This window comes from Cetorhinus maximus, unplaced genomic scaffold, assembly GCF_964194155.1.
Source record: "Cetorhinus maximus unplaced genomic scaffold, sCetMax3.hap1.1 HAP1_SCAFFOLD_1337, whole genome shotgun sequence".
Taxonomy (NCBI): Eukaryota; Metazoa; Chordata; class Chondrichthyes; order Lamniformes; family Cetorhinidae; genus Cetorhinus; species Cetorhinus maximus.
In genome coordinates this window covers 1,846-28,684 of record NW_027597278.1, presented here as the reverse complement: position 1 = coordinate 28,684, position 26,839 = coordinate 1,846, and the positions used below count along the sequence as shown (strand labels likewise).

At 50.8% G+C, this 26,839-nt stretch overlaps 2 protein-coding genes across 2 annotated transcripts; both read left to right on the top strand.

Annotated features, from left to right (window-relative positions):
- Positions 1-825: 825 nt before the first annotated feature.
- Positions 826-11,344, top strand: LOC144676072 (uncharacterized). The gene is made up of 2 exons (XM_078536586.1): positions 826-1,453; positions 10,516-11,344. Exons 1-2 carry the CDS (start codon positions 991-993, stop codon positions 11,001-11,003), a joined length of 951 nt encoding a protein of 316 aa, XP_078392712.1. The 5' UTR covers positions 826-990; the 3' UTR covers positions 11,004-11,344.
- Positions 11,345-19,122: 7,778 nt separating this feature from the next.
- Positions 19,123-24,129, top strand: LOC144676073 (E3 ubiquitin/ISG15 ligase TRIM25-like; the record flags this gene model as incomplete). Its single annotated transcript, XM_078536587.1, has 3 exons — positions 19,123-19,728; positions 20,352-20,447; positions 23,896-24,129. Coding segments are annotated over exons 1-3 (915 nt in total), but the record flags the coding sequence as incomplete, so codon positions are not given.
- Between the last annotated feature and the right edge of the window lie 2,710 nt (positions 24,130-26,839).

Sequence of the window (26,839 nt, the reverse complement as noted above, 5' to 3'; positions counted from 1 at the left end):
GGCATTGACCTGCATGGCTGTGCAGTCCTGCAGTATCCTCAGAGGGAGTTAGAGGGCCTCTCTCCTCCTGCACCAATGCCTCCAGTGCTGTGTGGGAGGACAGTGAAGCATGCTCTCCGCCCTGCTGCACCATTCCTGTGTCGGTCCGTGGTCAAGGTCACTTGTACAATTACTCCCAGCATCACCTGCAGCCAGACTGTCCAAGCTTGCTAAATGCCTGCTGACCTCTCGTGATTTAGTCTTCCTCACTCTGACACGCAGACACACTGGAGCATATTTAGCACTGGCTGCACAATGCAATCAGACAGAAATGGGCAAGGGTTAATCGCTCTGCGCAAACCCCACTCTTTTCAGTCCTTACCCAGCTTTTCCTTAATATTGAGAACAGCACTGAGAGAAAATAACACAAACATCACTTTGAAAAGAAACGATTCTTTTGTTTTTGGGGTGAATATTAATTGATTTTCATGTTGAGAAACCTGGGAGAAGGTGCAGGGCCCAGACTGACAAACGCTGGCAAAGGAAAGGGTCCAGAAAAAGTCAAGAAACTGTCCCTCAGGAGTCACAGGCTGGGGATGGGGTTATGAAGCTGAGGAAGACGGGGAGGGAGGAATGGGTAAAGTGAGAATGAGTGAGTTCTAATGGAAGTTCGTGAAATGAGATTTGGTTTAAGCGGCGTGAGGGTGTCAGAGGGAGGTGAAGTTGACAGTTCTAGGTATGAAGAAATTCTTCCTGTAGATAGATAATCTACCCCGCCAAGCACACGCTCTATAGAGGCTCCTCCCAGCCTCGTATAAGAACAGCTACACCACATCCTGCTCTCTCACACACTGCTCGAGCTGATGGTTTACAGAGCGAGAGAGAGAAGTCGCTGTCACCTCTCACCAGGTAACAGCTTCTCAGGACTTGGCTGTTGTCGCCTGCGGACAACGAAGATCATCGCTCTTCATTACTCACTTTTTGTCCCACACGATTGCCACAAGCGTAAAAATGGAACATGAGAAGGATTTCAGGCACAAGGTTTTACCACATTATTTAAACGTCATAACATCAGTCGTATCTCTCGCTGATATCGCTATTTGTGCTTGTGGGCAAGACCTCAGTGACACGGAGGAGGCGAGATGGAGAGATGAGGTGAAATTAGCCTACATGGAAATTCAGGAGGCTGTGAACGATGGAAAGAAGATCCAAGATGATGTGGACAGTGAGACTGAGGATATACCTTTGAAGAAAATTCAGGATGAGGTAGACAGCATGAGAAAGAACCTGCAGGATGTGGAAATGGATTTAATATTACAGGAACTTAAAAAAGAGAAGCTCAGAGATCAGCTTCAGAATTGTCAGGCTAAACTATTGCACTCAACAGAGACTCTGAACAGAACTAACGCTCTGAAAGCAGAGAGAGAAACGTGTCGAAACGTTGGCTTTGGGCTGATTCTCATCCCCTTCATTGGTAAGACCACGGAACCTTAAATACAACTTGTCCTTTTCCCCAGTCCCCTCTATTTAATGCCAGTCCTCCCCGGTTTGGAGGGTGGACTCAGCCTCCAATCTCTGCTGCTGTCGCTCACACACCAGCTTCAGAGAGAGCAGGATGGAGCTCAGTGAGCTGGCAAAGGCGCTCAGTCCCAACCCATGAAGGTCCTGACACACAACATGACTCAGGTGGGTGGGGAGAGTCGATGAAAGTGCAGAGTAAACATGGACGGCGGGAGGGGATACAATGGGGGCGTTACCAGGGGAATGAGTGTGAGATCAGTTTCTGAGGGATTGAGTGTGCGGTCAGTTATCAGGAGAGTGAGTGTGAGGCTGGTTACCGGGAGAGTGAGTGAGAGACAGGTTACTGAGGGAGTGAGTGTGAGGCCGGTTACTGAGGGAGTGAGTGTGAGGCTGGTTACTGAGGGAGTGAGTGAGAGACCGGTTACTGAGGGAGTGAGTGAGAGACCGGTTACTGAGGGAGTGAGTGTGAGACCGGTTACTGAGGGAGTGAGTGGCCGGTTACTGAGGGAGTGAATGTGAGGCCGGTTACTGAGGGAGTGAGTGTGAGACCGGTTACTGAGGGAGTGAGTGTGAGGCCGGTTACTGAGGGAGTGAGTGTGAGGCCGGTTACTGAGGGAGTGAGTGAGAGACCGGTTACTGAGGGAGTGAGTGAGAGGCCGGTTACTGAGGGAGTGAGTGTGAGGCCGGTTACTGATGGAGTGAGTGTGAGGCCGGTTACTGAGGGAGTGAGTGTGAGGCCGGTTACTGAGGGAGTGAGTGTGAGGCCGGTTACTGAGGGAGTGAGTGTGAGGCCGGTTACTGATGGAGTGAGTGTGAGGCCGGTTACTGAGGGAGTGAGTGTGAGGCCGGTTACTGAGGGAGTGAGTGTGAGGCTGGTTACTGAGGGAGTGAGTGTGAGTCTGGTTACTGAGGGAGTGAGTGAGAGACCGGTTACTGAGGGAGTGAGTGTGAGGCCGGTTACTGAGGGAGTGAGTGTGAGGCCGGTTACTGAGGGAGTGAGTGTGAGACCGATTACTAAGGGAGTGAGTGTGAGGCCGGTTACTGAGGGAGTGAGTGTGAGGCCGGTTACTGAGGGAGTGAGTGTGAGGCCGGTTACTGAGGGAGTGAGTGTGAGGCCGGTTACTGAGTGAGTGAGAGGCCGGTTACTGAGGGAGTGAGTGTGAGGCCGGTTACTGAGGGAGTGAGTGAGAGACCGGTTACTGAGGGAGTGAGTGAGAGGCCGATTACTGAGGGAGTGAGTGTGAGGCCGATTACTGAGGGAGTGAGTGAGAGATTCCGAGAGAGAGAGAGTTTAAAACAGCGAGACATCAGAAGCGAGAGGTGAGCGAGAGTTCGGGAGATAAAACAGCCGAGTGGAGAGACAGCTGGGAATTGAAAACAGCGCGAATATAGAAAGATAAACTTCTAAACAAGCACACGGAAGGTAAGAATTTATAGGCACAGGAGAGGGAGCTGATTTGTGAATAAGGGCAAAGAATTTCTATTTTCTACTAATCTCCAGTTCACAGTTAATAATACAAGATTAAGGTTAAACTAAGTAAAAGTAACTAAAGTTTAAGCAAAAAAGTGATTTAAAGGTTTAAGTTTAAGGCCTGGGAGACAGCTCAGCCAAGCAGAATACCTGCCCTGTGGCATGTGGGGAGTTGTGGACCCTTCTCGTGACCCAGACCAGCCCACGTGCAGGAAGTGTCACCGGCTGCACAAGCTTAAGCTCCGTGTTTCAGAGATTGAGCAGCGGCTGGAGACACTGAGCTGCATCCGTGAGGCAGAGAACTACATGGATAGCACGTTCAGAGAGGTGGTCACACCACCTTAGGGGCAAGTAGGCAGATAGGGAATGGGTGACCGCGAGGCAGTCCAAGAGAAACAGGAAGGTAGTGCAGGAGTCCCCAGGGGTCCCGCTCACCAACCAGTTTTCCATTCTGGATATCGGTGAGGGCGATGGGTCCTTGGAAGAGTGCAGCAAGAGTGAAACCCGTGGCACCATGGGTGGCCCAGCTGTACAGGAGGGGAGGAAGAAGAGCAGAAGGGCAGTGCTGATAGGGGATTCTTTAGTTAGGGGAGCAGACAGGCATTTCTGCAGCCGTCAACGTGACTCCAGGATGGTTTGTTGCCTCCCTGGTGCTAGGATCAAGGATGTCACAGAACAGCTGCAGGTCATTCTTGTTGGGGAGGGTGAACAGCCAGAGGTCGTGGTCCACATTGGTACTAAATACATAGGTAGGAAGGGGGATGTGGTCCTGCAATCGGAATTTAGGGAGCTAGGTAGAAAATTAGCAAGCAAGGCCTCTAAAGTAGTAATCTCCGGATTACTCCCACAGAAATAGGAAGATAAGACAGATGAATGTGTGTCTGGAAAGATGGTGCAGGAGGGAGGGTTTTAGATTCCTGGGACACTGGGACTGGCTCGGGGCAGATGGTACCTGTACAAGCCAAATGGGTTGCACCTGAACAGGGCCGGGACTGAGTTCCTTGCGGGGCGTGTTGCTAGTGCTGTTAGGGAGGCTTTAAACTAACTCACCAGGGGAGTGGGAACCAGGAGAGAATATAAGAAAGTAATACCAGGGTACACGGAATGCTGGGAGAGGCAGATAGCGCTAAAATAGAGAATAGTAAGTTAATAGATGGCGTCGGAGTAAGTAATGAAGCCTAAATCAGGGTTACACTGCACGTGTGTGAATGCAGAGTATAGTTAATAAAATTGGGGAGTTACAGGCACAGATTGCCTTGTGGGATTATGATGTTGTGGCGATAACAGAGACCTGGCTTAAGGAAGGAAAGATCTGGGTGTTAAATATTCCTGGTTACAAGGTGTATAGAAAAGATAGGAAAGGGAAAAACAGAAGGACGGATGGCGTTTTTGATTAAGGAGAGTACTGCAGTACTGGCGAAAGAGGATGTGTCAGAGGATTCAAGGACAGAATTGATTTGGATAGAGCTAAGGAATAAGAAGGGAGCAATTACATTGCTCAGTGTAATATATAGACCACCAGCTAGTGGGAAGGATACAGAGGAACAAATCTGCAAGGAAATTACAGAGAGGTGTAAACACCGTAGAGTAGTTATAATGAGGGACTTTAATTACCCGTATATAGACTGGGATAATGGTAGTGTAAGGGGCAGTGAGGGACAAGCGTTCCTAGATTGTGTTCAGGAGAATTTCCTACAGCAGTATGTGTCCAGTCCAACAAGAAAGGGGGCACTGCTTGACCTGGTTCTTGGAAATGAGGTGGGCCAAGTGGATCGAGTGGCAGTGGGGGAACATTTAGGGGATAATGATCATTGTATCATAAGGTTTAGGATGACAGTGGAGAAGGATACTGGTCAATCCAGAGAGAGAATAATCAACTGGCAGAGAGCGGACTTCAATGGGGCAAGAACGGAGCTGGGCCGGACAGACTATAACCAAAGGTTGGTGGGAAAAACAGTAGCTGAACAATGGGCTACCTTCAAAGAGGAGATGGTTTGGGCACAGTCAAGGTATGTTCCCTCAAAAGGGAAGGGTAGGACAAACAAATCCAGAGCTCCCTGGATCACAAAGGAGATAGAAATTCAGTTAAAGATGAAAAAGTGCTTACAACAGGGGTCAGGTAGCAAATACAATTGAGAACCAAGCTGAATACAAAGGGTTCAGAAGGGATGTGAAAAAGCAAATACGAGAAGATTAGCCAGGTGGTTAACAGTGAGGTTGAGTATCTTGGGCTACAGGAGGATATAGACGGGATGGTCAAATGGGCAGATAAGTAGCAGATGGAATTTAATCCTGAAAAGTGTGAGGTGATACACTTTGGAAGGAATAATTTGACAAGGAAGTATTCAATGAATGGCATGGCACTAGGAAGTTCTGAGGAACAAAGGGACCTTGGCGTGTGTGTCCATAGATCTCTGAAGGCGGAGGGGCATGTTAGTGGGGTGGTGAAAAAGGCATATGGGACACTTGCCTTTATCAATTGAGGCATAGATTACAAAAGTAGGGAGATCATGTTGGAGTTGTATAGAACCTTGGTGAGGCCACAGCTGGAGTACTGTGTGCAGTTCTGGTCGCCACATTATAGGAAGGATGTAATTGCACTGGAGGGGGTGCAGAGGAGATTCACCAGGATGTTGCCTGGGATGAAACATTTAAGTTATGAAGAGAGGTTGGATAGACTTGGGCTGTTTTCGTTGGAGCAGAGAAGACTGAGGGGCGAGCTGATCGAGGTGTACAAGATTATGAGGGGCATGGACAGGGTGGATAGGGACCAGCTGTTCCCCTTAGTTGAAGGGTCAGTGCCGAGGGGACATAAGTTCAAGGTGAGGGGCAGGAGGTTTTGGGGGGATGTGAGGAAAAACTTTTTTACCCAGAGGGTGGTGACGGTCTGGAATGCGCTGCCTGGGAGGGTAGTGGAGGTGGGTTGCCTCACATCCTTTAAAAAGTACCTGGATGAGCACTTGGCATGTCATAACATTCAAGGCTATGGGCCAAGTGCTGGTAAATGGGATTAGGTAGGTAGGTCAGGTGTTTCTCACATGTCAGTGCAGACTCGATGGGCCGAAGGGCCTCTTCTGTACTGTGATTCTGTGAGAAGCAAAGAGGGATTATGAAAAAAGACTGGCAGCTAACATAAAAGCAAATCCCAAAGTATTCTATAAGCACATCAAGAGTAAAAGGTTGGTAAAAGGAGGAGTAGGGCCGATTAGGGACCAAAAAGGGGATTTACACATAGAGGCAAGAGGCATGGCTGAGATGTTAAATGAATACTTTGCATCTGTCTTTACCTATGAGGCAGATGCTGCCCAGGCCATGGTGACAGAGGAGGAAACTCAGTCACTAGAAGGGTTTAAAATTGATAAGGAGGAGGTATTGGATAAGCTGTCAGCACTTAAAGTTGATAAGGCACCAGGACCAGATGAGATGCATCCAAGAATATTGAAGGAAGTGAGAGAGGAAATTGCAGAGGCCCTGGCAATAATCTTTCAATGTTCCCTGGATTCGGGGGAGGTGCCGGAGGACTGGAGAATTACAAACATTACGCCCTTATTCAAAAAGGTTGTAAAGATCTGCCCTGCAATTACAGACCAGTCGGTTTAACTTCGGTGGTGGGGAAACTTCTGGAAACAATTATTTTGGATAGAATTAATAGCCATGGAAAAATGTGGATTGATTTGAAAGAGTCAGCGTGGATCTGTTAAAGGAAAATCGTGTCTAACTAACCTGCTGGAGTTTTTTTGAAGAGGTAACAGAGATGGTTGATGAGGGGAAGGCTGTTGATGTGGTGTGTATGGGCTTCCAATAGGCGTATGATACAGTGCCACGCAACAGACTTGTGAGGAAAGTTATAGCTCATGGAATAAAAGGGACAGTAGCAACGTGGATCCAAAATTGGCTGAGGGATTGGAAACAGAGAGTACTGGTTAATGGGTATTTTTCGGGCTGGAGGAAGGTTTGTGGTGGAGTTCCCCAGGGGTCAGTATTGGGACCCTTGCTTTTCCTGATATATATTAATGATCTAGATCTTTGTGTGCAGGGGACAATTTCAAAGTTTGCGGACGACGTGAAACTTGGGAGAATTGTAAACTGTGAGGAGGACAGTGCAGAACTTCAAAAGGACATAGACACATTGGTGGAGTGGGCAGATAGGGGGCAGATGAAGTTCAATGTGGAGAAGTGTGAGGTGATTCACTTTGGTACAAAGAACATGGAGAGACAGTATAAAATAAAGGATATTATTCTATAGGGTGTGCAGGAGCAGAGAGACCTGGGTGTATATGTAGATACGTCATTAAAGGTGGCAGGACAGGTAGAGACAGCTGTTTCTAAAGCATACAGTATTCTAGACTTCATTAATAGGGGCATAGAGTACAAGAGCAGGGAGGTTATAATGAATTTATGTAAGACACTGGTTAGACCTCAGCTGGAGGGTTGTACACAGGTCTGGGTCCCACACTACAGGAAGGATGTGAACACATTGGAGAGAGTGCAGAAGAGGTTTACGAGAATGGTTCCAGGGATGAGACACTTCAGTTATGTGGAAAGATTGGAGAAGTTGGGATTGTTTTCCTTGGAGGGGAGAAGGCTGAGAGGAGACTTGATAGAAGTTTTCAAAATTATGAGGGGCTATACCGAATAGACAAGGAGAAACTGTTCCCGCTCATTAACAGATCGAGACCCAGGGGGCACAGTTTTAAAACATTTTGCAAAGAAACAAATATGAGGTGAGGAGCAGCTTTTTCACACAGTGAGTGGTTTGGGTCTGGGATGCGCTGCCTGGAAGTGTGGTGGAGGCAGGTTCAATCGAGGCATTCAAGAGGGCATTGGATGATTATATAAATAGAAACAATGTGCAGGGGTAGGGGGAAAAGGCAGGAGAATGGCACTGGGTTAAAATGCTCAGAGAGCTGGTGCAGAGAATGGGCCGAATGGCCTCTTTCTACATCGTAACATTTCTGTGATTCTGGGAGTGTCCAAATGCAGCAAGACCTGGACAATATCCAGGCTTGGGGCTGACAAGTGGCAAGTAGCATTCATGCCACACAAGTGTCAGGCAATGACCATCTCCAACAAGAGAGAATCCAGCCATCTCCCATTGGTATTCATTAGCATCACTGAATCCCCTACTGGCAACATCCTGGGGGTTACCATTGTCCAGAAACTGAATTGGACTAGCCATATAAATACTGTGGCTACAAGAGCAGGTCAGAGGCTGGGAATCCTGCAACGAGTAACTCACCTCCTGACTCCCCAAAGCCTGTCCACCATCTACAAGGCACAAGTCAGGAGTGTGATGGAATACTCCCCACTTGCCTGGATGAGTGCAGCTCCCACAACACTCAAGAAGCTCAACACCATCCAGGACAAAGCCGTCCGCTTGATTGGCACCACATCCACAAACATTCACTCCCTCCTCTGCCAGTGCACAGTAGCAGCAGTGTGTACCATCTACAAGATGCACTGCAGGAACTCACCAAGGCTCCTTAGACAGCACCTTCCAAACTCACGACCACTACCACCTAGAAGGACAAGGGCAGCAGATAGATGGGAACACCACCACCTGGAATTTCCCCTCCAAGTCACTCACCATCCTGACTTGGAAATATATCACCGTTCCTTCACTGTCGCTGGGTCAAAATCCTGGAACTCCCTCCCTAACAGCACTGTGGGTGTACCTACACCACATGGACTGCAGCGGTTCAAGAAGGCAGCTCACCACCACCTTCTCAAGGGCAACTAGGGATGGGCAATAAATGCTGGCCCAGCCAGCGAAGCCCATGTCCCAAGAATGAATAAAAAGCGTGAGACCGGTTACAAGGGGAGAGAGTGAGAGACCGGTTACTGAGGGAGTGAGTGTGAGGCCGGTTACTGAGGGAGTGAGTGAGAGTCCGGTTACTGAGGTAGTGAGAGGCCGGTTACTGAGGGAGTGAGTGTGAGGCCGGTTACTGAGGGAGTGAGTGTGAGACCGGTTACTGAGGGAGTGAGTGTGAGGCCGGTTACTGAGGGAGTGAGTGTGAGGCCGGTTACTGAGGGAGTGAGTGTGAGGCCGGTTACTGAGGGAGTGAGTGTGAGGCCGGTTACTGAGGGATTGAGTGTGAGGCCGGTTACTGAGGGAGTGAGTGAGAGACCGGTTACTGAGGGAGTGAGTGAGAGACCGGTTACTGAGGGAGTGAGTGAGAGACCGGTTACTGAGGGAGTGAGTGTGAGGCCGGTTACTGAGGGAGTGAGTGAGAGACCGGTTACTGAGGGAGGGAGTGTGAGGCCGGTTACTGAGGGAGTGAGTGTGAGGCCGGTTACTGAGGGAGTGAGTGTGAGGCCAGTTACTGAGGGAGTGAGTGAGAGACCGGTTACTGAGGGAGGGAGTGAGTGGCCGGTCAGTGGGGGTTATGTTTTGTGAGGGTGGGGGTTAGTTTTTTCGAATGGACTCTGTTGCCCCCTTGGTTGATTGTCTCAATATCTTGTTGTCAGCGTCTGAGGGGAGGGGCTGCTCGATTAGAGTTTATGGGGAATCAATGATGTGTTCAGGGAGATTTCTTAACTGTGAAGGTGGTGATGTCAACTGAATAATTCTAAATAAAACCCGGCTTCAGAGAACAGAAACTGTGAGATAAGCAGAATGTGGAGTCTTTGTGCAATGAGACAGGCAGAGAGACAGAGTCTGCAGGAACCATCAGCACTGAAACTTCCTGTTCGGTGCCGGGCAGTCAGCTGGGTCTGGAAACCAGAAGCCTGAGGACAGAAACACAGACCCCAGTTCAGAAACACGGGCCCAGCATGGAAACGCAGGCCCCAGCACAGAAACACAGGCCCCAGCACAGAAACACAGTCCCCAGCACAGAAGCACAGGCTCCAGCACAGAAACACAGGCCCCAGCACAGAAACACAGGCCCCAGCACAGAAGCACAGGCTCCAGCACAGAAACACAGGCCCCAGCACAGAAACACAGGTCCTAGCGCAGAAACACAGGCCCCAGCACAGAAACACAGGCCCCAGCACAGAAACACAGGCCCCAGTGCAGAAACACAGGCCCCAGCACAGAAACACAGGCCCCAGCACGGAAACACAGGCCCCAGTTCAGAAACACTGGCCTCAGCACAGAAACACAGGCCCCAGAACAGAAACACAGGCCCCAGCACAGAAGCACAGGCTCCAGCACAGAAACACAGGCCCCAGCACAGAAACACAGGCCACAGCACAGAAACACAGGCCCCAGCACAGAAGCACAGGCTCCAGCACAGAAACACAGGCCCCAGCACAGAAACACGGGCCGCAGCACAGAAACACAGGCCCCAGCACAGAAGCACAGGCTCCAGCACAGAAACACAGGCCCCAGCGCAGAAACACGGGCTCCAGCACAACACTGGCCTCAGTGCAGAAAAACAGACTTAGTGCAGAAATACAGAACACAATTCCAGGTCTCAGCACAGAAACGCAAGATTGCACGCACAAGCCTCAGATCAAAAACACAAACTGTCAGCGCAGAAACACTGGACATTCACTCACTGAGCCCGTGTCACTCATTTGCTGCATTCAATCTCCTTCAGGAATCCCAATGGTCCTCAGCACCTCCAAAGAAGTCAAACGCTGTGAGGATTTGATTCAAAAGGAGAGCAATACCAAGCAAGAGTTGGAGAAGGAATGGGACCAAGAGGAAGTGAATCTGAAAGTGTGCTACGAAAAGATTAAGGAACTGAAACAAAAGAGAGTGGAAGGTGAGAGGCTGCGAGGGAAGGAGAGGGAGCTGTTGACGTTGGAGGGCGAGGTAGCCGTGTTATCTGAAGCACAGAGGAAAGTGGGTGATAGTCTGAGTTACCTCACCAAGCTCGAGGGGCCACTGAAGCTGTTACACCGACAGTGCACGGAGGACACCTTCTATGGGATAAAAGGGGTCAAAGGCTTTCTGCAGAATATCTTCACCTGCATCCAACAGGGGGGCTTTGACACAGAGTGGCTGAGTGATTGCCGACTTGACAGAAAACTCAGTGAACTGGAGGAGAAAATCCCAAAGTTTCACAGCATTTATAACAAATAGAGGAAGAGAGGATGGGGACTGGAGACAGCAAACGCATCAGGGAAAGGGGCTGCCATTTGGGCTCCTGTCCCACCCCCATCCCCTGAGTATTGCCTGTTCCCCCACCCCCCGGCCTTGCATGTATTTCCCCTCATCCCCCGCACCCCCTCCCACCCCAACCCCAGCGCCAGGCAAATGGCTCAATCCCAGCTGCCCCTGTAAGGCGGAGGTCGGAGCAGTTTCTGTATCCGCGGTTCACGTTCTGTGCCTGTGACAAACATGTTCCAGTGAGTGAGGTCTCTCATTTCCAGGGGTTACCGGGACATTAGCTGAATTGCACCAGAATAAACATGGAAAATGTTAAATAAAATGAATAAAATTATCCAATTGTTTCTGTGTGTTTTCTTTTCCCACCTCGCAAGTTATTCAATTTGCAATTGCCTCAAAGCACAAAAGGTGAAGGGGTTAAGCAGGGGTTAAAGGTCTCAGTGAGCCCAGAGAAGGCCCATGCGGGTAAAGGAACTCAGTAGGATTCCCCTCATCAACCTGACTGAAATGAGCCAGTGGATGAAATGTTTCAGTTAGTGTGACACAGTCTGACAGGAGTGACACACAGTCTGACAGGAGTGACACACAGTCTGACAGGAGTGACATACAGTGTGACAGGAGTGACACACAGTGTGACAGGAGTGACATACAGTCTGACAGAAGTGACACACAGTCTGACAGGAGTGACACACAGTGTGACAAGAGTGACACACAGTCTGACAGGAGTGACACACAGTGTGACAAGAGTGACACACAGTCTGACAGGAGTGACACACAGTGTGACAAGAGTGACACACAGTGTGACAGGAGTGACACACAGTCTGACAGGAGTGACATACAGTCTGACAGGAGTGACACACAGTCTGACAGGAGTGACACACAGTCTGGCAGAAGTGACACACAGTCTGACAGGAGTGACACACAGTGTGACAAGAGTGACACACAGTCTGACAGGAGTGACACACAGTGTGACAAGAGTGACACACAGTGTGACAGGAGTGACACACAGTCTGACAGGAGTGACACACAGTGTGACAGGAGTGACATACAGTCTGACAGGAGTGACACACAGTCTGACAGGAGTGACACACAGTCTGACAGAAGTGACACACAGTCTGACAGGAGTGACACACAGTGTGACAAGAGTGACACACAGTCTGACAGGAGTGACACACAGTCTGACAAGAGTGACACACAGTGTGACAGGAGTGACACACAGTCTGACAGGAGTGACACACAGTGTGACAGGAGTGACACACAGTGTGACAGGAGTGACACACAGTCTGACAGGAGTGACATACAGTGTGACAGGAGTGGCACACAGTGTGACAGGAGTGGCACACAGTGTGACAGGAGTGACATACAGTCTGACAGGAGTGACACACAGTCTGACAGGAGTGACACACAGTCTGACAGGAGTGACACACAGTGTGACAGGAGTGACACACAGAGTGACAGGAGTGACATACAGAGTGACAGGAGTGACACACACAGTGACAGGAGTGACACACAATGTGACAGGAGTGACACACAATGTGACAGGAGTGACACACAGTCTGACAGGAGTGACACACAGTCTGACAGGAGTGACACACAATGTGACAGGAGTGACACACAGTCTGACAGGAGTGACACACAGTCTGACAGGAGTGACACACAGAGTGACAGGAGTGACACTCTACAGCAGAATATTTTGTAAGAGATTTCGAGACCAGATGATAATTTTTAGATGAGGGAACACTTGATGTGTTGGTGTCAGGACAAGTTATTGAGCAACAAAAGTTATACTTTACAAAAAAGGCTGTCGATATCCCAAGATAAAAGCAAAATACTTCAGTTGCTGGAAATCTGAAACAAAAACAGAAAATGCTGGAAAAACTCAGCAGGTCTAACAGCTTCTGTGGAGAGAAAAACAGAGTTAACATTTCGAGTCCGTGTGACTCTTCAGAGCTAAAGAGAAGTAAAAATGTGATGAAATTTATATTGTTCAAGGGGATGGAGCAGGTGAAGCCGGATAGAAGGTCAGTGATAGTTGGGGGCAAAGGAGAGATTGACAAAGATGTCATGGACAAAAGGACAAAGTGGGTGTTAATGGTGGTGGGTAAGGGCTAAAGGACAAAGGGGGTGTTAATGGTGGTGGGTAAGGGCTAAAGAAGGTGCTGATAGTGTCTTTAAGGTCAGAAAGCAGAATGTGTGAATAATAGTAAATATCCTAGTTCAGATGGTTCTTACTTCCTGTTGACTCCAGTGGCTGTGAAGGGCTTGTGATGTCTCTTCCTCTATCTCTCCCTATGTCTTCTTCAATCACAGTGCTCACCTATGTTCAAATCACAGTACTGAGCCCCCTTTTCACTGTCCTCTTTTATCCTCTACACTGCCAGTTCATGCTGTGTTCTGAAACACCATCACACTTTGATCGTGTTATTTCATTTGACAATGGTCACACCCCCAAACACAGGGACATCCTCACCAGCTAAGCAGCCCATCACGACCTAGTTCCTGTATAATCAATTGCTGGACGTAATAACACTTACACACTCAGTTAGTTACAGCTGCAAAGTCCATTGGTCGAGACATTTCACAGCATATCCTTTGACCACAGCTGGTAACGTAGTTTGGACGCCTGTCCCCAGTTCCTTTTTGCCATTCACATGATCAGTTCGCATCACAGTGTGACTGCAATGTGACTCAAGTCACACAGGCCTTTTGTCTTCATTGTATATTCAGAATTAACCCTTCATCTACCAGGAGTTCATACAAAATACAAAATACACATAAAAAGAATTCATAGCACAAAATATAAACAGTATAAAAGGTTCGCATTTCCTCCAGTTTGCATTCCACAGGCTAACCTCTCCTTTTCCACTTTACTGCCCTTGCCTGGCCAATTGCTGCTGCTGTTTACACTGCGAGCTCAGGGATAGTTTGTATGAGCTGATTAACCTTCTTGTCTGGAATATCAGAGCTGTGAGGTGATGGAGGAGCGATGTTACCTCAGTGGAGTGAAAGCAGTACTGAGAGACTCCTCAGACTCAATCTCCCTCCCCACTTGATTCCAGTAATGGAACCTTTGAGGGAATTACTGAGTGTTAAGTTGCAGTGTATCAGTGGATGGGAGATATTTAGACTTGCAGAAGGGATATGATAAAGCACCAGGGCAGAGCTTTATTGGTGAAGGTTGAGGCTTGGGCTATTAGAGATGAAGAGTAAGTGAGGAGAGAGGCATGAATGAAGAAGAAAGGGATGGATTAAGAAGAGAGATGGGAAGAAGAAGCGAACTTTAGGAGAAGCAGAGAGAAATAGAGGACAGAGAGATGTATGAAAGAAGGAGAGCAGGTAGAAAGAGATGATAATAGTCTAACTTGCCCAGCGGGGAATTGACAGCTTGGATTAAGAGCTTGTTCTACATCCGTTCCAGTTTTAGCTCTTTATTTTATCCTTTCACAGGATGTGGGGTTCACTGGCTGGGCCAGCATTTATTGCCCATCCCTAGTTGCCCCTTGAGAAGGTGGTGGTGAGCTGCCTTCTTGAGCCGCTGCAGTCCCCGTGGTGTGGGTACACCCACAGTGTTGTTACAGTGCTGTGTGGAGTCAAAGGGCCGATTTTAACTCCATGTCAGTGATGGGATTTAGAGATAGTTAAAATCAGCCTCGAAAAGTCTCCCTGAGAGTGAATGGCCATCACTCAGATTGACAGGGTGGACTGGGCAGTCCAGGTTCCAGGGTACAAGAAGGAATGATGCCAATATTGGTTGATGTCAAAGAGGGTGATAATCTGGGCGTTTCTCTATTGCTATCACAGATGTCACAGCACATTCTCCACGTGACTGGGTCAAAGTGACAGGCCTGATCTCATGATGATGATGCAGACACAGAGAACAGCAGCTCTGCATGTCACGGTCCTGGCTGTGAAGGGCTGCAGGAGACTGGAACAGCTTTTGCTTTGAGGGGATAGGAGGTAGATACAGATTAAGGCAATTTAGTGACTGATTGAGGACAGAAGGTGGTCATTTGATCCTTTGGCCCTGTACCTGCTCTTTGAACGAGCGATCCAATTAGTTCCACTCCACACACCTTCCCTGCAGTCCTGCAAATGCCACAATCTCAACTTTATTTCTTTTTCTCTATTGAAAGTTAAAATTGAATCAGCTTCCATCATTTCAGGATGTGGGTGTTGTGTAAAATGGGAAATAGAGAGAGGGTGGGAGTGTGACCCAAGCAGATTAGAACGGGGAGAGCTCAAATGGTTAAACATCAGACAAAGGCAGGAGGATGTGGGCGGTGAGAGGGGGACAGTTCAGGACTTTCTGCCCATTGTCACTGACTGGATGAGGCCATCACATTCAGGCAGTTTCCCTGCACAAACCTGCGCACTTTAAGATCCATCGTCATCTTTCATAGAATGTCGTATTACTGTCAGAGTGGGCCATGGTGCAGTAATTAGCACAATCACACTGCATTACTGACGGAGTGCTGCACTGTCGGAGGGTCAGTACTGAGGGAGTGCTGCACTGTCGGAGGGTCAGTACTGAGGGAGTGCTGCACTGTCGGAGGGTCAGTACTGAGGGAGTGCTGCACTGTCGGAGGGTCAGTACTGAGGGAGTGCTGCACTGTCGGAGGGTCAGTACTGAGAGAGTGCCGCACTGTCAGAGGGTCAGTACTGAGGGAGTGCTGCACTGTCAGAGGGTCAGTACTGAGGGAGCACTACACTGTCAGAGGGTCAGTACTGAGGGGGTGCTGCACTGTCAGAGGGTCAGTACTGAGGGAGTGCTGCACTGTCGGAGGGTCAGTACTGAGAGAGTGCTGCACTGTCGGAGGGTCAGTACTGAGGGAGCACTACACTGTCAGAGGGTCAGTACTGAGGGAGCACTACACTGTCAGAGGGTCAGTACTGAGGGAGCACTACACTGTCAGAGGGTCAGTACTGAGGGAGTGCTGCACTGTCAGAGGGTCAGTACTGAGGGAGCGCTGCACTGTCAGAGGGTCAGTACTGAGGGAGCGCTGCACTGTCAGAGGGTCAGTACTGAGGGAGTGCTGCACTGTCAGAGGGTCAGTACTGAGGGAGTGCTGCACTATCAGAGGGTCAGTACTGAGGGAGCGCTGCACTGTCAGAGTGTCAGTACTGAGGGAGTGCTGCACTGTCAGAGGGTCAGTACTGAGGGAGCGCTGCACTGTCAGAGTGTCAGTACTGAGGGAGTGCTGCACTGTTGGAGGGTCAGTACTGAGGGAGTGGTGCACTGTCGGAGGGTCAGTACTGAGGGAGCGCTGCACTGTCAGAGGGTCAGTACTGAGGGAGTGCTGCACTGTCAGAGGGTCAGTACTGAGGGAGTGCTGCACTGTCAGAGGGTCAGTACTGAGGGAGTGCTGCACTGTCAGAGGGTCAGTACTGAGGGAGCACTGCACTGTTAGAGGGTCAGTACTGAGGGAGCGCTGCACTGTCAGAGGGTCAGTACTGAGGGAGAGCTGCACTGTCAGAGGGTCAGTACTGAGGGAGTGCTGCACTGTCAGAGGGTCAGTACTGAGGGAGTGATGCACTGTCAGAGGGTCAGTACTGAGGGAGTGCTGCACTGTCAGAGGGTCAGTACTGAGGGAGTGCTGCACTGTCTGATTTCTCATGACTTTGTTGAAGAATTCACAGCAGTGCCGGAAGGTGAGGAATGGAGTTCTCGCCTGTGTCATGGCCAGTGTCACACTAGTGTTTATGGGATCTTGCTGTGCCCAGGTTTACTGCCAGGCTGCCAGTCAAATCAAAAAATCAACGAGGTGAGATTGTCATGGTAACGTCGTCAATACTTTCCCCAATTACACACACACACACAGGGGTGACATCACTGAGGGATCGACATCACAGCTGAGGTCACAATAACTTCCCCCACACTCGGCTTGTCCTCAGACTCATTCGCTCCTCAATCATTTCCTCCCTCTATTTCCAGTCAGGCTGAACTGGACAATCTGTGGCTGGGGTCAGCAATCCATGGTGAGTAAGGGGAGGGAACGGGAAGCTGGGGCACGGAAATAGGATCGGGGTGTTATAGGTGAGCACCCACTGAGGGAGCTTTACTCTGTATCTAACCCCGTGCTGTACCTGTCCTGGGAGTGTTTGATGGGGACAGTGTAGAGGGAGCTTTACTCTGTATCTAAACCCGTGCTGTACCTGTCCTGGGAGTGTTTGATGGGGTCAGTGTAGAGGGAGCTTTACTCTGTATCTAACCCCGTGCTGTACCTGTCCTGGGAGTGTTTGATGGGGACAGTGTAGAGGGAGCTTTACTCTGTATCTAACCCTGTGCTGTACCTGCCCTGGGAGTGTTTGATGGGGACGGTGTAGAGGGAGCTTTACTCTGTATCTAACCCCGTGCTGTACCTGTCCTGGGGGTGTTTGATGGGGACAGTGTAGAGGGAGCTTTACTCTGTATCTAACCCCGTGCTGTACCTGTCCTGGGAGTGTTTGATGGGGACGGTGTAGAGGGAGCTTTACTCTGTATCTAACCCCGTGCTGTACCTGTCCTGGGAGTGTTTGATGGGACAGTGTAGAGGGAGCTTTACTCTGTACCTAGCCCCGTGCTGTACCTGTCCTGGGAGTGTTTGATTGTGGGATTCTTCATTTTCAACCCTCTCTCTATTCCTGTAATGACAATAACCCTGAATTACTATTTCTCATCACCTGAACTCTTGGGGCTGAATTTTGAGGTTGCCGTGTGGGCACACGCCTGACCCGCCCCACTGTAAACCAGCGGGTGGTGATGTCGGGCGAGCATCCTGACCTCATTCCCCGCTCGTGCAATATTTCAGTTAGCGGGCGCGCTCGAATGTCGGAAGCATTCCCGCCGACAGTTATGAGGGCGATTAAACCCATTAAAGATCCAGTTATGAGGGCGATTAAACCCATTAAAGATCCAGTTATGAGGGCGATTAAACCCATTAAAGATCCAGTTATGAGGGCGATTAAACCCATTAAAGATCCAGTTATGAGGGCGATTAAACCCATTAAAGATCCAGTTATGAGGGCGATTAAACCCATTAAAGATCCAGTTATGAGGGCGATTAAACCCATTAAAGATCCAGTTGACTCAGATTTTCCGTGGTTTGTCCAGCATTACTGTCGAGAGAATCTGCCAGACGGACTTTGTCTTTTTGATGAAAACTCATCCAGTTAAAGATGTTTGGACGGGAATTTCACCATCTCTATGTTTCGGTGACTGATTGTGATGCGGGGACATCTTTTTCTGCATTTTGAAACCTTTATTCATTGTATTTAAATTCTCCAGTTCCCCGAGGCAGCTCTCTCTGCCCTCAGGGAGCTTTCGTTCAGCGCTCCCCCTGCGCCCACGCTCACTCCTGCCCGCACCCTGGCAGCGCTGGGTATTTAAGCCTGCCTCCCATGCTGATTGGCCGTTAATTGCCTCGTCAGCGTGAAATCACGGTCAGGAGCTGATCGCAGTGGGCAAGTCGGCTTCCCAGCTGTTCCTGGGACCACCAATCGCAAGCACCCACTGAACTCAAACTCCTGCCCTGGGCCTTTCCCATAATGAATTGCTTTGAGGATTATTTTGGCATGTAGTGAGATGCTGTGACGAACAGAGCAAGATGCCTTAAACTGCTACAAGGCTGGGACTGGAAGCAGGTAGTCCCCGCACAGGCAGCATGGAGCAGACTCAGCGGTGGCTCTGTGGGTTACCCCCTGTTACCTCGGATTCATGAAGGTGCTGGGTTCAAGTCCCACTCCAGGTCCTGAGCACAAAGTCAACCTGTGTGGTGTTGAGAGGGTGCTGCACTGTCAGAGGTGCTGTCTTTCAGATCTGATGCTAAACTGATCTGCTATCTCAGGCGCCCGTGAATGCTCCTGTGGCTGGAATAAGATGATCAGGGGCATCCTCCCTGGTGCTCTAGTGGATATCTTCCCGACATCACTAAATCAGAGCAGCTGGTCATTTTCTCATTGCTGCTTGTGGGATCTTGCTGTGTATCAATTGGCTGCTGTTTCCCTCATCACGACAGTGACCACACTTCAAAAGTACTCTTATCGGCATTTAAAGTGATTGGAGATGTGCTGTGGCTGTGAGAGGCGCTAGAGAAAGGCAGGTTTTATTGGGAGGTTTGATCTTTTCCAGACTGCGATGAGTGCCCATAGTGCTGTTCTCTGCGAGGAGAGCTTATCCTGCCCGGTGTGCCTGGAAATCTTTAAGAATCCGGTCACCATTCCGTGCGGACACAATTTCTGCATGGACTGTATCAGCAGCTGCTGGGACGAGGACACAGACTCCGACACCTGTAAATGCCCAGAGTGCCGACAGGACTTCAGCCCACGCCCTGCCCTTGCCAAGAACTTTGTCCTGTGCAAGATTGTGGAGAGGATGCAGAAGGCGGGTGACGAGGGCTCTCCGGAGAACGTGGCAGCTCCCGGTGAGGTTCCCTGTGATTTCTGCACCGACAGCAAACTCCGGGCCACCAAGTCGTGCGTGGTCTGCATGGCTTCATTCTGTGACCTCCACCTCCGCTCTCACTACGAGGACACTGTGTTCCGGCGTCACCAGCTAGACGACCAGGTCCGGGATTTTGGGAAGAGGCGCTGTGCTGAGCATGGCCGGCCCCTCGAGTTTTATTGTCGGACTAACCAATCCTGTCTGTGCAGCGTCTGTGCCATTAAAGGCCATCGCGACCATGAAACAGTTACCGTGGAGGAGGAGGTCACAGAGATCAAGGTACAGCCAAAAGACCAGGATAGAGTTCAGAGGGAGTGAGGGAGGGCAGAGAGAGAACAGAGGGAGTGAGGGAGGGCAGAGAGAGAACAGAGGGAGTGAGGGAGGGCAGAGAGAGAACAGAGGGAGTGAGGGAGGACAGAGAGGGAACAGAGGGTTTGAGGGAGGATAGAGAGAGAACAGAGGGAGTGAGGGAGGACAGAGAGAGAACAGAGGGAGTGAGGGAGGACAGAAAGAGAACAGAGGGAGTGAGGGAGGACAGAGAGAGAACAGAGGGAGTGAGGGAGGACAGAGAGAGAACAGAGGGAGTGAGGGAGGACAGAGAGAGAACAGAGGGAGTGAGGGAGGACAGAGAGAGAACAGAGGGAGTGAGGGAGGACAGAGAGAGAACAGAGGGAGTGAGGGAGGACAGAGAGAGAACAGAGGGAGTGACAGTGGATTGAGGAGCTTCAGAGGGAGTGACAGTGGATTGAGGAGGTTCAGAGGGAGTGACAGTGGATTGAGGAGGTTCAGAGTGAGTGACAGTGGATTGAGGGGGTTCATAGGGAGTAACTATCTGCTGTTTTATCCTCCTGCTCAGCTTTGGCCTCTACACAGAACCTAAAATCTCTTCTGTTTCATCACAGAACCACATTGAGGAAAGACAGGTCGAGTTAGAGAGAGATCGACAAGTCACCCTGGGAGAGATGGGGAAGCTGAGGCACAGTGTGGAACTGTTTGATGTAGGTACGGGGAGGGGTGGGGAACAGGTGTGGTGGGTGGGTGATGCGGGGTGTGGATGTGTGGTGGGTGGGTGAGTGGGTGGGTGGGTGGGTGAGTGGGTGGGTGGGTGAGTGGGTGAGGGGGGTGTGGATGTGTGGTGGGTGGGTGAGTGGTGGGTGGGTGAGTGGGTGGGTGAGTGGGTGGGTGGTTAGTGGGTGGGTGGGTGAGGGGGGTGTGGATGTGTGGTGGGTGGGTGAGTGGTGGGTGGGTGAGTGGTGGGTGGGTGAGTGGTGGGTGGGTGGGTGGGTGAGGGGGGTGTGGATGTGTGGTGGGTGGGTGAGTGGTGGGTGGGTGAGTGGGTGGGTGAGTGGGTGGGTGGTTAGTGGGTGGGTGGGTGAGGGGGGTGTGGATGTGTGGTGGGTGGGTGAGTGGTGGGTGGGTGAGTGGTGGGTGGGTGAGTGGTGGGTGGGTGGGTGGGTGAGGGGGGTGTGGATGTGTGGTGGGTGGGTGAGTGGTGGGTGGGTGAGTGAGTGGGTGGGTGAGTGGGTGGGTGGTTAGTGGGTGGGTGGGTGAGGGGGGTGTGGATGTGTGGTGGGTGGGTGAGTGGTGGGTGGGTGAGTGGTGGGTGGGTGGGTGGGTGAGGGGGGTGTGGATGTGTGGTGGGTGCGTGAGTGGTGGGTGGGTGAGTGGGTGGGTGGGTGAGTGGGTGGGTGAGTGGGTGGGTGGGTGGGTGGGTGGGTGGTGAGTGGGTGGGTGGGTGGGTGAGGGGGTGGGTGGGTGGGTGGGTGGTTAGTGGGTGAGTGGGTGAGGGGGGTGTGGATGTGTGGTGGGTGGGTGAGTGGTGGGTGGGTGGGTGGGTGAGGGGGGTGTGGATGTGTGGTGGGTGCGTGAGTGGGTGGGTGGGTGGGTGAGTGGGTGGTTAGTGGGTGGGTGGGTGGGTGGGTGGTTAGTGGGTGGGTGGTTAGTGGGTGGGTGGGTGGTGAGTGGGTGGTTAGTGGGTGGGTGGGTGGGTGGTTAGTGGGTGGGTGGTTAGTGGGTGGGTGGGTGGTGAGTGGGTGGGTGGGTGGGTGAGGGGGGTGGTGAGTGGCATTGAGCTGAGTGGGGGGTTTGGCCATTCCTCTTGTGTCTGCTCCTGACTGCGAGCAGCCTGCAGTCACTCTGCTCGGCCTGTGTGAGGCGCTGACGGGCCAGAGGGAAGAGTATGTTGAACACAGTCCACACAGGCTGACGTGTTTGTAAATGTGACAGGTTCTCCTCTCCACACCCTTTCTCCTGAACAGCCTCAGGACCTGCAGTTCATCCGGGATCTATTAGGGTCTCTGGATTCCCCGCAAACTGCCTGGGCCAATCACATCTCACCCCTAATAGAGTTTGGGCATGTGATTGCTGGCGGGAGGGTTGGGGGTCAGTTGCCCTTGGCCTCTCACCCAACACCCAACATTCCACATGAGGCTGACAGCCCACCCCAAGCTGCCTGTTCAGGAATTGATCCTTCCCTTCATAACTTTCCAGAGCCCCATGAATCTCAGGCTCTGAGGTTCCCGGTATCGGCCTGTGCTGACCTTCTCTCGCTGTTGCCCCACCCGCCTGGGGGCTCTCGGGGGTGGGGGTAGGCTCAGGTTAGCTCGGTTAACCGGCTGATAGCTCCAGAGCCTGGTCAACGAACCCGCCTCACAACTGGACACCCATTGGTGGGGAGAGGGGCATGCCCTCAGGATCTGTGTCATCGTGGGTCATTCCCACCAGACCCCCACCCCCAGCAAACGGAGTGAGAAAATATACCCTCTGCTACAGCCTGGCACTGTCAACGCCAGGCAAGAGGCACCAGAGCAAACCTTTGAGCGATGCGCTGGTGTCCTTTGCGTTGAGAGATTCTGGATGCCTGCCAGCTCAGAGCAGAGGGGTCTGTGTCACATTAGCCAGTTTGCAATTCCTAAACCAAGTGACTGGGGTCCCATTCGAAAGAGAAACAGTTTCAGATTTACCCAGAGTGATGGAGACACAGGCTGGAGAGAACCCCACAACTCTCCCAGTGAAAACCCAGAACTCCAACTCCGCTCCCGTCACACTCCACCCCCCCCCACCCCACCGACAGAAGCGAGAGCGAGGTGGGGGAGGGGGGCGGGGGGATGGTTCTCAGTCCTCATGAGGGGCACTGCCTCAGCCCATTTGGTGCAAATGTTTGGGGACACTGTCACTCCTCTGTGTGACTGCAGCTAACCTCAGCCTGGACAGTTTGGGATGGCGAGTGAACCAGGAGCAGGAGCGGGATAGGACGGGACAGAGTTCCCTCTCCTGATCACCCTCCAATCGCCCATCTCAAGGGGAGATGGGACTGGAGCCAACTGTGCCGCCACTACAGTTGAATATCCTCCCCACATTCAGTGCTGGCAGGGCGGTGGGGGAGGGGAGGGAGTGGAGCAGCAAGTGTTTGTAGATCAGTAACATATAGATTTTTCTTTTCCCACCAATTTCCATTATTTTTAAATGTATTTCCATCCATTATTTTATCTCTACCTTTTAGCCCATTTCGATCCCTTCCCCCCACCCCACCCCCACTAGGGCTATCTGTACCTTGCTCGTCCTGCTTTCTACCCTTAATTAGCACATTCCTTAGATAATATCACCACCTTCAACACCTCTTTGTCCTTTTGTCTGTGACATCTTTTGGTTATCTCCACCTATCACTGGCCCTCTATCCAGCTCTACCTGTCCCACCCCCACTTAAACCAGCTTATATTTCACCCTTTCCTATTTTTACTTAGTTCTGTTGAAGGGTCATTCGGACTCGAAACGTTAACTGTGTCCCTCTCCGCAGATGCTGCCAGACCTGCTGAGTTTTTCCAGGTATTTTTAGTTTTGTTTTGGATTTCCAGCATCCGCAGTGTTTTGCTTTTAACTTAATCCTAGCTACCAGTCTACCTCTGCTGTCCCTGTTCTAACTCACACTGGATGTCCTCCCCTCACATTCCTGTCCTCTCTGACCTGCAATGGCTCCCGGCCCAGCAATGCACTGACGTTCAAATTCTCAATGCTTATTTCCCAATCCCTGTAGCCTTACCCCTACCCAGCCCTGTAACCTCACCCTCCAACCCTACAACCCTCCACCATCACTGCACTCTCTCACTCAGGCCTCTTGCACATCCAGATCTCCATCGCTCCGCTATCAATGCCATGCCTTCAGCTACTGGGGTCCTAAACTCTGGGGGCCCCCCCTCCCTCATCACCTCCCCCTCTTTCTCCTTCTTGAAGACATTCTTTAAAATCTACTCCTTTGACCAAGCTTTTGCTCATTTGTCCAAATCTCTCTTACGTGTCTTGGTGTTGGGTTCTGTCTGATGACCCCCCTGTGCATTTTGGTGGCTTTTCCACAATGTTAAGTTGTTGTTGTTTTTGTTGTCTCATTAAAGGGACCTTTAACCCTAAGACTAGCAAAATATAAGTGACCTTTAACCCTGTGTTCACCAGGAGTTTCATGGAAGGCTGAAGTCTGACATTTTGCAGAACTTTGCAGAGCTGATAGAAAATGTAGAGCAGGCCCAGAGGGAAGTGATTGATATGATCAGCACAGATCAGAGAAATGGCATTAGCCAGGCCAACAGGTTCATGAACCAAATGGAACACAAGTGCACAGAGCTGAACCAGGAGAAACAGCAGCTTGAAGCAATCGCCAGGATTACTGACAACTTCCAACTCATCCAGGTAATAGGATAGCTGTAAATCCCTCGCTCTGTACAGCACCTCCCCAAGGACATGCAACACTTGACCCCATGACGCAGCTCATCACCTGGATCCATTGGAACTGGACCAACCTTCACCAGTGAGCAGCACCAATTAGACCTGCTCTGTGGGGATTGATCCTGCTTCTGTGGGGATTGGGTTTGAGTCTGTGGGGATTGATCCTGGTTCTGTGGGGATGAGTCTGGGTCTGTGGGGATTGATCCTGGTTTTGTGGGGATTGAGTTTGAGTCTGTGGGGATTGATCCTGGTTCTGTGGGGATTGGGTTTGAGTCTGTGGGGATTGATCCTGGTTTTGTGGGGATTGAGTTTGAGTCTGTGGGGATTGATCCTGGTTCTGTGGGGATTGGGTTTGAGTCTGTGGGGATTGATCCTGGTTTTTATGGGGATTAATCCTGGTTCTGTGGGGATTGAGTCTGGGTCTGTGGGGATTGATCTGGGTCTGTGGGGATTGTTCTGGGTCTGTGGGGATTGACTTTGAGTCTGTGGGGAATGATCAGGGTCTGTGGGGAATGATATGGGTCTGTGGGGATTGAATTTGGGTCCGTGGGGATTGATCTGGGTCTGTGGGGATTGACTTTGGGTCTGTGGGGATTGATCTGGGTCTGTGTGGATTGATCTGTGTCTGTGGGGATTGATCTGGGTCTGTGGGGATTGACGTTGGGTCTGTGGAGATTGATCTGGGTCTCTGGGGATTGATCTGGGTCTGTGGGGATTGATCAGGGTCTGTTAGGATTGATTTGGGTCTGTGGGGATTGATCAGGGTCTGTGGGGATTGACGTTGGGTCTGTGGGGATTGACCTGGGTCTGTGGGGATTGATCAGGGTCTGTGGATATTGATCTGGGTCTGTGGGGATTGACCTGGATCTGTGGGAATTGACTTTGGGTCTGTGGGGATTGACTTTGGGTCTGTGGGGATTGATCTGGGTCTGTGGGGATTGACCTGGATCTGTGGGAATTGACTTTGGGTCTGTGGGGATTGACTTTGGGTCTGTGGGGATTGATCTGGGTCTGTGGGGATTGGTCTGGGTCTGTGGGGATTGGTCTGGGTCTGTGGGGATTGACTTTGGGTCTGTGGGGATTGAGCCTAAGTCACTGGAGATTGAACCTGGAACCTGGGTCTGTGGGGATTAACTCTGGTTGTGTTGGGATTAATCCCGGGTGTGTGGGGAATGAACCTGAGTGTGAATTAAAAACAAAAACAGAATTACCTGGAAAAACTCAGCAGGTCTGGCAGCATCGGTGGAGAAGAAATCAGTTAACGTTTCGAGTCCTCATGACCCTTCGGCAGAACTGAGTATAGTTAGGAGAAAGGAGAAATGTAAGCTGGTCTAAGGTGGGGGGCGGGGGGGGAGAGAAGTTGAGGGTGGGGTGGTTGTGGGGATAAGCAAGCAGTGATAGGAGCAGATAATCAAAAGATGTCACAGACAAAAGGATCAAAGAGGTGTTGAAGGTGGTGATATTTGTCTAAGAAAAGTGCTAATTAAGAATGGAAGACAGGACACTCAAGGTACAGCTCTAGTGGGGGTGGGGTGGAAAGACTAACAAAGTTTTAGTTTTAGATTTAAAAATAATGGAAATAGGTGGGAAAAGAAGTTCTCTCAGGTCCAACCCCAACATTGTCATCAAACCCGCTAACAAGGGTGGTGCTGTTGTTGTCTGGCGCACTGACCTCTACCTCGCGGAGGCTGAGCGTCAACTCACAGACATTTCCTCCTACCTCTCCCTGGACCATGACCCCACCACAGAACATCAAGCCATTGTTTCCAGGACTGTCACTGACCTCATCTCCTCTGGAGATCTTCCTCCCACAGCTTCCAACTTGATAGTCGCCCAACCTCGGACGGCCCGCTTCTACCTCCTACCCAAAATCCACAAACAGAACTGTCCTGGCAGACCGATCGTGTCAGCCTGTTCCTGCCCCACGGAACTCATTTCTCGTTATCTTGACTCCCTTCTCTCTCCCCTTGTCCAGGCCCTTCCCACCTACATCCGTGATTCCTCTGACACCTTACGTCACATCAACAATTTCCAGTTCCCCGGCCCCAACCGCTTCCTCTTCACCATGGATGTCCAATCCCTCTACACCTCCATCCCCCACCAGGATGGTCTGAGGGCCCTTAGCTTCTTCCTTGAACAGAGGCCCAAACAATCCCCATCCACCACTACTCTCCTCCGTCTGGCTGAACTTGTTCTCACACTGAACAATTTCTCCTTTAACTCCTCTCACTTCCTCCAAATAAAAGGTGTGGCTATGGGTACCCGCATGGGCCCCAGCTATGCCTGTCTCTTTATGGGGTATGTGGAACATTCCTTGTTCCAGTCCTACTCCGGCCCCCTCCCACAACTCTTTCTCCGGTACATCGATGATTACTTCGGTGTTGCTTCATGCTCTCGTCGGGACCTGGAAAAATTTATTAATTTTGCTTCCAATCTCCACCCCTCCATCATTTTCACATGGTCCATCTCTGACACTTCTCTTCCCTTCCTTGACCTCTCTGTCTCAATATCTGATGATAGACTGTCCACCAATATCCATTACAAGCCTACCGACTCCCACAGCTACCTCCACTACAGCTCCTCACACCCCGCTTCCTGTAAGGACTCCATCCCATTCTCTCAGTTCCTTCGCCTCCGTCGCATCTGTTCTGATGACGCTACCTTCAAAAACAGC